This window comes from Astatotilapia calliptera, chromosome 12 (assembly GCF_900246225.1).
Source record: "Astatotilapia calliptera chromosome 12, fAstCal1.2, whole genome shotgun sequence".
Lineage (NCBI taxonomy): Eukaryota > Metazoa > Chordata > Actinopteri > Cichliformes > Cichlidae > Astatotilapia > Astatotilapia calliptera.
Genome location: NC_039313.1, coordinates 19,638,538 through 19,650,566, shown reverse-complemented (window position 1 = coordinate 19,650,566; position 12,029 = coordinate 19,638,538). Strand labels below are relative to the sequence as shown.

At 41.7% G+C, this 12,029-nt stretch overlaps 1 protein-coding gene across 4 annotated transcripts; it reads right to left on the bottom strand.

Moving 5' to 3' along the window:
• Window positions 1-798: 798 nt before the first annotated feature.
• LOC113033005 (uncharacterized) lies at window positions 799-11,429 on the bottom strand. Of its 4 annotated transcripts, none has more exons than XR_003273977.1 (2): window positions 2,022-11,429; window positions 799-1,943 (listed from the first exon to the last, which is right to left on the bottom strand). XR_003273977.1 is itself a non-coding variant. In XM_026186236.1 (2 exons), exon 2 carries the CDS (start codon window positions 8,602-8,604, stop codon window positions 2,797-2,799), a length of 5,808 nt encoding a protein of 1,935 aa, XP_026042021.1. In that variant the 5' UTR covers window positions 8,605-9,124; window positions 9,203-11,429; the 3' UTR covers window positions 1,901-2,796. The 4 variants fall into 4 exon arrangements, 2 of the variants coding, with proteins under 2 accessions (XP_026042021.1, XP_026042020.1); XR_003273976.1 differs by having other exon boundaries at window positions 1,901-2,080; window positions 2,166-11,429; XM_026186236.1 differs by having other exon boundaries at window positions 1,901-9,124; window positions 9,203-11,429.
• Between the last annotated feature and the right edge of the window lie 600 nt (window positions 11,430-12,029).

Here is a 12,029-nt window from a genome sequence, read left to right as displayed (position 1 = left end):
GAGCTCCCAGAGCTACTTACTCCCTAGACCCAGTCTAGACCCAGCTGGGGGAGCTATCCAGAGCTCCAAAGCTACCAGTCGACGAGCTTCCAAAGCTTCCAGTCGACGAGCTACGCTACCAGTCGACGAGCTCCCAGAGCTACCAGTCGACGAGCTACTTCCGCTATTTTAAATTCCCTGAATTCAAAATGCGCTTTTACGCAAGATTGTGTCAGTGTGTCTGTATCTACCTGGTCGGTGTCGCCGGGTCTGGTCCACCTCGATCGGGTCCCACCACCGTGGGTCGCTTTCTAAGACGTTGGCCAAGACCCGAATTTAACGCTCCTGGTCTTTTTCCACACACCTGGTGTGTGGGCTGTCGACAGGCGAACAACGTGGACTGGTCACGGAGATGGGACACGATGGAGGTGATCCGGCTGTCGAAGGACCAAGAAATGTTGGGGGAAAACTCTGTAAAAAACCCAGGAGAAATAAAGACACAATGAGACAAAGTTACTTTCTTTATCAAACGTGTACACGGGTGAGCTGCTAAGAACAACTCACACCATGCACAGTGGCTTGGTAATTTTTATAGGAAAGACAGTGAGAACAGGATAAGAAAATACAAAACAAATAAAATAAACAACTCCATATGTGGCGCTAGTCTCGTCAGCAGAGAGCTGGGAGAAGGCTGTGAGAGATAAAACAATCTAAAACAATATGTCCCAAAACAGTATGTCTTTGCTGAGAAAGTCTAAAAAGATAATTCTAAACTAATCTAACCATAGGCAAAGGGCAGACAAAAGGCATCTTTGTACATTTAAAAGAAGGTAAAGAAACATAGAATCATTTTTCCTGTAACACACACGATGACTATGGACCATTCCTTCAGAGTGTAAATGGTTTGGCAGGAAATTCATCACACTACTGGCAACTGCTGAGTGGTACAACCCCACTCAATGTTGGTGAGTGAACCAATCTCACAATGTGTAAGATAAGCTGAGGTCAGACATTTGATGCACACAATCTAACTTGTCGTATTATATAATATTCTCTGAACTTTTACATTTTTTTACAGGTATGGGATGTTACCTTCCAACTGCAAATGAAGTCGTCACCCTGAAATACACGAAAATTTAAGACCATCTAAAGTCTTATTATGACTCATGGTCAACCAATACACTTTGATCTTTGGCAAGTTGAGGTGAATAATTGACTTGTGTCATTTTTTTGCTTGGGAGTCTTCTAATCATAAATCAGTAGCCTATCACTGGCTTAGATTCTTTTACTGGGTTTCTGTCAGACTTTATGAATTAAGATTACAGCGTTAATCTACAATTCTGCCACAGTGTAGTAATCTGGAGTAATAGAAAACTCCATTAGTCACAAGAGCAGTCAGTAAAACATATACAACAACTTGAACTGTTTTTTAATTTACTGCCTTTATGGCAACTTTTATTGTGTTTGAGAGCAATTAGTAGTTTCTCAACTTGCCCCTGACTGCCATAATTTTACATTCAAATTCCATATTTGATGCTTACAAGTGGTCTCAGTTTTACTGTAAAAGGATGGTGTGGTTATACAGTAGACTGCCCAGAGACTGCTGGCCAGCAAAAACAGCAGGGGGGGTCAGCTGCTGACTCCATGTCAAAATAGCTTCTTTATCCTGCAAATCAAGTTATCAACAGCTTGCGAGTCAAAAGGCTTCTGAGATTGACTGGGCTGCTGACCTCCCCTATTTTTGAGCTTTTGGGGGTTTATTAGAGTGGCAAAATAAGATCAAATTCATTGCTGAATAATTTTTGTATGAGTGCATTTTTATTGTTGAATAAAATGTTACTGATTATTAGTGTTATCTTCCTCAGGCATTAAATAAAGCATGTAACTTGTAACTCCGAAATGACAACACAGGCACGGCTTCTTCAAGACGGGCGCTTCGCTGCATTTATTGAACGCCGTGAAAACTACAAACATAAAACACAAAGACTTTAAGCGCTTCAGTCTATCAAAATTAACACTTGTGCTTTAACAACGAAAATTACCTCGTGGCCGCCTGCCACTTCGGAGGTCCTAGAAGAATAGCTTTACAGTCTTGTGCATTCTAAATTAAAACATAAAATAATTAGAACACCATACATTACAAATTTTTACAATATCGCAATACAGTTATGGCAAATGACAAATACCTTGTACCGCTGGTAGACTAACCAGGCCTTTGCAGATAGCTCGCTGGACTCCTTAGCGTGATTATTAAACGTGGGCTCACAGCCTATACTATCACGCCCAAACCTCGCGATAATAGCGGTGTAACAAAACCTGTTCTTTCTGACAAGATAAACACACCCTTACAATATTGGCCACAGAAACGTACAAGCAAGAACATTTTAACTGCTGGAACCATCTATTAAACTTCTTTATACATAAGCCATTTCTGTGACACTTACACTCCCACCAAAATCACTCATTGTTTGCAATGTGATTTTCTAATGAGTGTCAACATTAGAGTCTGTTTCACTTTGCATGTCAGTCTCCAGTAAAGTCACTAACTTGTGAACAGGTCTTTCCAGATATATCAGCCTTGTCCGTGGTTTCCCCCCGTCAAAAGTAGTTTCACTGGTCTTGAGCTTCACCTTTCGAACCTTGCCATCTGAGCTCTCTATAGCCTCTACTATTAGAGCAAGTTTCCATTTACATCTTGGAGCATTATCATCCTGCAGTATCACAATGTCATTTACTCGCAGGTTTCGTGAGACGTTCTGCCACTTCTGTCGCCGCTGGAGATTTAACAGATACTCTCGCCTCCACCTTTGCCAAAACTCATTTGCCAGAAATTGTACTCTTTTCCATCTTTTGTTCAAGTACAAATCCTCTCTGCAAAACTCTCCTGGAGGTGGAAGAATAACCGAAGATTTCATCGTTAATATGTGATTGGGAGTTAGTGGCTCTGGTCCCACGATCATTGAGATACTCAACACTTAAAGGTCTGCTGTTAATGATGGCCATTGTCTCGTAAAACAGTGTTCTTAGACTAGCTGTATCGAGTCTGTTTGAGAACTTGTCCAGCATCGCTGTCAGTACACTTCGTACTGTCCGAATTTGACGTTCCCAGGCGCCCCCCATGTGGCTAGCTGCCGGAACGTTCACCACAAATTCACAACCCATAGCTCTTTGTGGTTCTTGATCCATATCCTTCATTAGCTCCAAAAGTTCTCTTTTGGCGCCCATAAAGTTTGTCCCTTGGTCGCATCTTAATTGCCGGACAGGACCTCTTATGGCTATCAGAACTCGAAGAGCGTTCATGAAGGCATCTGTCGATAAGTCATCTAGTGTTTCAATGTGCACAGCTCGTGAACATAAACACGTGAACAGTAGTCCATACCTTTTGACTTCCTTTCTTCCTTCCTTTACCATGAATGGCCCGAAACAGTCGACGCCACAATACGTGAAAGGAGGTGCTGTTTCTGTTCTCACTTCTGGCAAATCTGACATCTGTTGGACATTTGTAGCCTTTCTGTATCTTCTGCACTTAACACAATGGTAAATGTGTGAAGAAACAACACTCCCACATCCTAAAATCCATATCCCATTTGCCCGCAATTCATTTATTGTCATCCTTCTTCCCTGGTGATGTACACCTTCATGGTAGTGTTTGACGAGGAGGGCTGACACATGGGACTCCTTGGGGAGAATTGCAGGATGTTTTACATCATAGTGTAAAGTTGATTGAGATAATCTTCCTCCTACCCTGAGAACATCCGACTTGTCCAAAAAGGCATTCAACTGCTTTAGTCTGCTGCGCTTGTGCAGAGAATTTTCTCCTTGAGATCTGATCTTCTGTATTTCCTCAGTAAAGATGTCTTTTTGCACTAGCTTAATGATGAATAATTCTGTGTCTTTTCTTTCTTCAAGATCTGTCACTTTGTTCGTTCTTCGTTGAACACCCTTGTACTCTTTGATGAATCGCCTGAGCCTGGCAATGGCCTTGATAGCTCTCGACCAACTGGAGAACTTCTTTAAACGCTCTAGCACTGGGTTTGCTTCCTTCGAATGTACAGTGTGCGTATAGCCTTTACGGACTTCAGGATCCATTTCTTCAACCTCTCCCACCATTTCCTCTTTGACTGGAAGCTCTTGTTTCCAAAGAAAATCGGGACCTTTCAACCAGTTTGAATCTTTCAGCTGAGTAGCATTTAAACCTCTTGAGGCCTGATCAGCTGGATTTTCCTCTGAGCTGACGTGCTGCCATTTCCCAGGACTTGTGCTTTGTCTTATTCGTTGAATTCGATTGGCGACAAATGTGTGAAATCTTTTAGCATCATTATTTATGTATGCTAATACGACTTGTGAATCTGTCCAATAATATTCCTGTAGATTTTGGATGTCTAGTTCTCGTTTGATCACATCTGCAATGCGAACTGAAGTCACGGCCGATGACAGTTCGAGCCTTGGGATGGTTGTTTGCTTAATGGGCGTTACTCTTGCCTTGCCCATGACGAGTGCACAACTGACCTGTCCTTCTCTACCTTTTGCTCTGAGATATGAACATGCGCCATAACCACTGAGGCTCGCATCCGAGAAACTGTGCAATTTGTACTGCACAATGTCCGCATCTTGCGAGTAGCTTCGTGGGATCTTCAGAGCTGCCAACTTGGGCAGGTCTCGCAACCATGCTTCCCATTGTGGTAGAATGTGATCTGGGAGATCCTCGTCCCAATTAACTTTGTCCTTGCACAACGTTTGGAGTATCTGCTTTCCAATTAATATGAATGGGGCAACGAACCCAAGGGGGTCAAAGACTGAAGCAACAATCGAGAGCACCCCTCTCCTTGTCAATGGGTTGTCTTTAACTTGGACTCTGAATTGGAATTCATCTGCCTCTATGCACCATTGCACTCCAAGTGCACGTTCAATGTGGAGTTCTCCAAGAGCCATGTCCTGGTCTTTGGCTTTAGCTTGTTCCTCTTGGGGAATAGCTGCAAGCACTTCTTTGTCGTTTGACACAAACTTATGCAGATGTAGGTTGCCTGTTTTACAAAGTACCCTTGACTCGTTTACCAACTGTATGGCTTCGACTGTTGATGTCACACTAGCGAGTCCGTCATCGACGTAAAAACCTCTTTGGATGAACTCAATAGTCTTTTCGCTGAATCTGTTTCTACCTTGAGAAGCAATATGTTTGAGTCCGAAATTGCAGCATCCGGGAGATGAAGCTGCTCCAAAAAGATGCACTCTCATCCTGTACACTGAAGGCTCAGAGTTTAAATCGCCTTTGTCCCACCAAAGAAACCTCAAATAGTCTTGATGCTCCTTGATGACGTGGAATTGGTGGAACATCCTCTCCACGTCACACATGATGGCGATGGGGCCCTTTCTGAATCGACATAGCACTCCAATCAGTGCGTTGGTAAGATCTGGTCCAGTCAGAAGGTGATCGTTAAGAGATGTCCCCTGGAAACGGGCCGAACAATCAAAAACCACACGTATCTTCTCAGGTTTGTGGGGGTGGTATACTCCATGGTGTGGTATATACCATGCTGCCTTCTTATCCAGTTCTTGCTCTGGGACCTTCTCTGCGTCTCCACGGGTTATGATGTCGTCCATGAACTTGACGTAATCCTCATAGTATTTCTCATCTCTTCTGAGCCGACGTTCCAACGACGACAGTCTATGCTCAGCACATTGTTTGTTGTTTGGAAGATTCGGGTCGTCGGTTTTGAGTGGCAATGGGAGTTCATAGTGACCGTTTTCCTTTCGCCTTATGCCTTTAGTCACCTTTGACATGAACAAAATGTCTTCCTGAGAGACTGGATTGTCATCTGTTTCATGCTCAGAGAAATCAGATCCCAAAGCCTTTATTACATCAGCTGGACCCACTTCCTTCACTTGAGTTCTGCATACAAAATGCACTTCTTGCCTGAGTTCAACTGCTTGTTGTACTGCAGGAGTAACTTCTCGAACAATGATTCTGTGGCTTATGCCAATATCATCATTGTGATTTTGAACTTGAGACGTACAACCAACTATGCTCCAGCCGAGATCAGTTAGCTGTGCGTAAGGCTGATTCTCCTCACCTGCAATGACTTCCCGTGGAAGAAGGGCTTGCTGACAGTTATAGCCGAGAAGCAGACCAACTTCGCATTCAAGCATTGGAGGTAACCTATCTGCCAGCCTTTCGAGGTGAGGCCAATTCAAAGCAGTTTCAGACGTCGGGATGTGTGATCTGTTCACAGGGATGAATTCTCTTGTATAGACCGGTGGCAATGTAATTCTCTTTTCCTGCTTGTAGCCTCTAACTTGAAGATTTACCAGTTTCTCACATGGTATGACTGTTGACTTGGCGGACATGGTCGATAGTCTTAGATGAGCCTTACTCTTATCTGTGTCGAGACCCTGGGCTACTTCATCCAAGATAAAGGATGTATCGCTCTGAGAATCGAGGAGGGCATACACTAGAACTTCTCTGTCTGGGTGATTTTTTGATGAAACCCAGACAGGTAGAATGGAGGATGTCAGTGTGCTCGAAGTTACTTGAGTTACTCTATTAGAGATTGCGGTTGCTGGTTCATCTCCTTCGTCCTTGTCTTGAGAGTTATCATTCGGTGCAGGCATTATCCTTTTACGCTCCACAAACTTGTCATCATGCAGACACGTGGGATGCTTCTTCTGGCATTTCTCACACGTATTCCTTTTATCACACTTCTTAGAATGATGTCCCCCCTTCAAACATCCAAAACACAGCCTTTCTGTTTGTACAAACTTGATACGATCCTGGACTGATTTTTCCATGAATTTGAAGCATTTATCCAGTGTGTGACCATTTCTTTTGCAGTAAAGACAGGTCATGGGATTTATGTGACTTGAGGTGGTTAAGTGACTTGAAGTTGCAGTTAATGTTTTAGCTTGAACGACTTGGCTGCGTGAGTGTTTGGGTTTACTGATTTCCAAACCCTTGAGTGCTTGCATTGAAGCTATGGGGTCACATGCTAGGTCTGCTTCAGTGGATACAAAGTCCGTAAACATGTGAAATGATGGATATTCTCCATTAAGGGTTTTTCTTATTTTCATCGCTGCGCGATTCCATCTTGTTGTCAACCAGTCAGGAAGTTTCAGCAAGAGTTTCTGAATTTCCATACAGTCATTGAGAACCTCTAATGTCTTTATGTGTGACATCGCAGCTTCACAACTTCTAAGGAAGTCGGCAAACTCTCTCAACTCACTTCCATCCTTGGAGCTTATTTTAGGCCAACTGTGAAGTTTGTCTCTGAAGCATTTTCCTATAGTGAACAGATCTCCAAAGCGCCTTTCCAGCACTTCCCAAGCTGCATCATACGCTTCATCTGTGCCCACTAGGAGAAATCCTTCAACCACTCTCTTTGCGGGTCCACCAAGGTACTTCCTGAGATAATAGAGTCTTTCGTTCTTTGGAATGTTTTTTCTTTCAATCAAGGTCTCAAATGACAACTGCCAGTCCTTGAACTTTAAAGGGTCACCAGTGAACAGTGCAGGTTCCGGAGTTGGAAGACGATTAGCACTTATTGCGTCTGCTAGTATGCCGACTAGATCCAAGTTTGGCTGTGGATGAGTTGCTGAAGCGGCAGCTTGTGTTGCTTTAGGGATAAATGGCGGACTTGATGCGTTTCCTGCTTGGCCTGTGGTGCCCTTAGGTTGCACACCAGGGTTTTGTTGGGCTTGGTTTATGACTGTGGGAGTATGTGGAACAAATGCAGGGTTTGTGGCATTATGGGCTTGGATTGTATTTGGAGCTTGAGAGGGAACTTGTGGTGGAGCAGGGATTGCTGAGGTTTCGCTCTCAGTTTTGATACTGCGCACTAAACTACGACTTTCTGAAATACTTTCAGCTTCTGCATAAACCTTTACTTTAGCTCTTGCAGCATTAAATTTTTTAACCTCTTCCAAGCGTTCAATCTTTCTGCGCTGCTCCTCCATTGTTTGTTGCCTTTCCAAGTTTTCAAGTTCCAACCTTTTTAGTTCAGCTGCTTCCCTTTCTTGATCCTCCATTACTGCTAATATTTCCTGACACGCAGCTGCCTCAGCCTCTGCTTCTATTCTTTTAATTGTTTGTGAGTATGACTGGCTTGAACCACTTTTAGACCTTCGTGATTTTGACCTTGATTTAGTACTTTCAGATCCTAAGCATGATCCAACATCTGGCCATGGCTCTTCATCACCATCTGCAAGGTCTCCTTGTAAGTGTTTTTCAGCTCTTCTGACAATGAACAAGGAAAGTGACGTACATGCATCCACTTTACGTCTTTCATCTGCATCAGGAGTTTGTGTTTGCCGTATTTGTTCATAAATGGTTTGTACATCTTTGCAGGCAACATTTACATTGTTGATGAGCTCATTCAATTCACTCTCGGAAACTTCATTTCTTAATATTACTTTGCTCAATCTTGCTTCATATCTCCATTTTTCAAAAACAACAGCATATCTGTGTTGGAGGCCTTTGAGTTTCTTCTCTTGAAGCTCTTTACCCTTTTCTGTTAGTGTTCTTACTCTTTCACTTTTACGAACAGTCTGTAGTTCTGTAATTTGTTCATCATCATTTTCTTCCACTTCGGTAAGTGATACAGCATGGTGCTCTTCGAGATCTTTGTCAACCATCTCGGGAGTCTAGTTAAATGTCATTAAGCGCACTGTGTTCAGATTTCAAATACTGTATACTTTAAGTGCACCTTTTCTTAAAGGACCTTGTAAACTTCACTCAAACTTTGACCTTAAGCAAGCACACAGAACTATTCACCAAACTACAAAGCATCACCTTGAAGTACAGTAGAAATAAATAAACTTTGACAAATGTATTATAGAAACTTATTGTGGCTCTTTAAACTTGACTTAAACCACTATTATTCTACCTTTAACACTGTCCCTTATTAATTTCCACCTTACTCCAGTTGTACAACGTTGTTGCCGCTGTGCTTGGCTGCTTGAGAACGGTGAGCTTATGCAATGGCGCCCTCTTGTGTCGCTCCAGTTCACCGTCGCTCTCTGCAGCTGCCGTCTTCGTAATTAGCTTCTCACCGGCGCTGGCTAGGGCGAGTTTTCACTGTAACTCCGAAATGACAACACAGGCACGGCTTCTTCAAGACGGGCGCTTCGCTGCATTTATTGAACGCCGTGAAAACTACAAACATAAAACACAAAGACTTTAAGCGCTTCAGTCTATCAAAATTAACACTTGTGCTTTAACAACGAAAATTACCTCGTGGCCGCCTGCCACTTCGGAGGTCCTAGAAGAATAGCTTTACAGTCTTGTGCATTCTAAATTAAAACATAAAATAATTAGAACACCATACATTACAAATTTTTACAATATCGCAATACAGTTATGGCAAATGACAAATACCTTGTACCGCTGGTAGACTAACCAGGCCTTTGCAGATAGCTCGCTGGACTCCTTAGCGTGATTATTAAACGTGGGCTCACAGCCTATACTATCACGCCCAAACCTCGCGATAATAGCGGTGTAACAAAACCTGTTCTTTCTGACAAGATAAACACACCCTTACAATATTGGCCACAGAAACGTACAAGCAAGAACATTTTAACTGCTGGAACCATCTATTAAACTTCTTTATACATAAGCCATTTCTGTGACACTTACATAACTTGTAGTCAAAATAAAATGTTTCTAGCCTTGGTTTGTTTTATTTTTACACAGGCTTATTTAAAGTGTTGTTAGCATGTCCATCATTATGTATCCTAAAACAATGACAGCTCTAGACCAGGGGTGTCAAAAATCAGGCCAGAGGCCAGAAACGGCCGTCATTGACTCCACTCTGACCCTCTGGATGGCTCAGGAAAATGTGAAGGAGTGCATAGATTTTGAATTTCTAACTGTATTTTTATAAGTTTACAGCTTTTCCTATTAATAAAGAGCCCGCCTCATTTATACTACAGCAAAGTAATTAATAGATAAACAATCAAATGACAGACATTTCTCTGCTATATAAATTTACAGTGGATTCACAGGAGAAAGTATATTTTCTTTGAATGAATGAAAAATGTATATTTTAGAATCACAGGATAGTCTGGGAAATGAATTACTTTTTGTGTAATTTTACACATGTATCATGTAATTTCACTGGTCTGGCCCACTTTGGATCAAAGTAGCTTGTAAGTGGCCCACGATGTAAAATGAGTTTTACATCCCTGGTTTAAACTGCAAAATTAACATTTAGTTTACAGTAAAAGTATTCTGACAACTAACAGCATTGCTAAGAAGCTACTAAGAACTGTTACATCTAGGAGAGAACTGACATTAGCCAAATGTTTGTAGATATATTCTTAGGGCAGGTTAACATTGTGCCTATGAAAAGGTAGCAGTGGCATCTTTGGAAAGATCATTAGCAGCTGCACAAATGTCTTTGACCTCAGGTTAATTCATGGACTGCTCAGTATTTGGAAAACATCCCAACAATCAAACAGCCCCATATGAACAAACACTTTTCTACAATGGGATGGAAAAAACTCTGACAGAACCATATTAAAGAATTTAAGGATTAAGCCATCTCCCCTAACCATTTGGAGGATGAGGGGAAAGAAAAAGAAGAAGAGAAGAAAGAACAAAAGACACAATATGGGAGAGGGAAAACAAAATTTAATGACATAGTAAAGCATGCCACTGGTCCACTGTGTCCATTCCATGCTTTGCCTCTCCAGAGCGTGAAATTGACACACATGCAAAAGTTGCAGTACTAGCATATTATATTTGAAGTCAAGAAGTTGCTAATGAGCAAGGAAGGTTAGAGAATTGGCAAAGACAGCTGGACCAGGTAAGAGCTTTTTAACTAATAGGAATAGGGAGATGTCTTAGCTTTACAGACAGCTATGTTTTCAGAGTAAAAAACTATTTCTCCAGGCCAAACAAAGATCTTCTAGATGAGCGCAAATCCATTTCCTCTTCAGCTTACTCATTATTAGATGAAGTACTTTTGTACTGCTTCCAAGCACTTTGCTCTCAGTTAGGTTCTCTTATCCTGTATATATGCCTCTACACTGTATGTATATCTTTTCTGTCTGTTATTTCTGATGTCTTTAATATTTATATATATTCTTTTACCTGCACAGCTGGCGTGGAGCACCCATCATTTTGTGGCACATGTACAATGACAAAAAAGGGCTATTCTATTCTAATATTTGCTTTAAAGTGTGTGTTTGAGAGTTACACAGTACCAGGAAATCAAGCATCTCTGTCACAGTCCCGGACTGTGTGATCCAGCGCTTTGAGTTTTCTTGTATTTTGATATTCATTGTTTATGTTTAGTCCTTTTGGTATTAGCTCCTAGGTTCCTCAGTTGTACTTCTTTGTTCATTTAGATTCCTTTGGGTCTTCACCCCTGTTTTAAAGTTCCCCCTGTTGTTGAGTGTGTCTTGCCTGTCATGTTTTTGTCTGCATGGTTAATATTGTCAAGTTCATGTCATGTCTGCGTTTTGTCATGTTTCCTGTTTATTTTGAAAGTCTGGTTTCAATGTCCATTGTGTTTAATTTACATTTTTCTGTGCGTCATTATGTTCATTCTAGTCAGCTGTTTCCTCATGTGTTTCCACTTCCCCTGATCACCTCATATGTGTATTTAAGTCCTTTGTCTCTTACTTAGTGATGGCCAAATGAAGCTTTCCGAAGCACTGAAGCTTGTATTGAAAAACGGTTCATTACTCGAAGCTTTTCAACACAGTCCTCTCCGGTGACATCTGGTGGTGAAAATTTTAAAGAGCAGCTTGAATCTGCAAAATAAAACGGACTGCTCAATTATCACTGCTCACTCAAGAGTGGAGTTCTCTCTGATATTGGGCCACCGTTCCGTTGCTTTGAACATGTAATTGGTTTTGTTTTCTCGATTGGGGGGCTGAAAAAAATGTAATGCGTATTTGCGTAATACATTTTGATCAATAAACTTTCCCTATTTAAACATGCACTATGGTGGCCTTTCTTTGCTCATAACTCCTTGATGTTGGTAAATACAATAAGTGAGCAATATATATAATATACATATGATAATGCACAGCACATTATGGAGTATGCCCCT

Excerpts from the sequence above, each read along its gene's own strand:
- LOC113033005 (XM_026186236.1), bottom strand. The coding sequence starts at position 8,604 with ATGGTTGACAAAGATCTCGAAGAGCACCATGCTGTATCACTTACCGAA.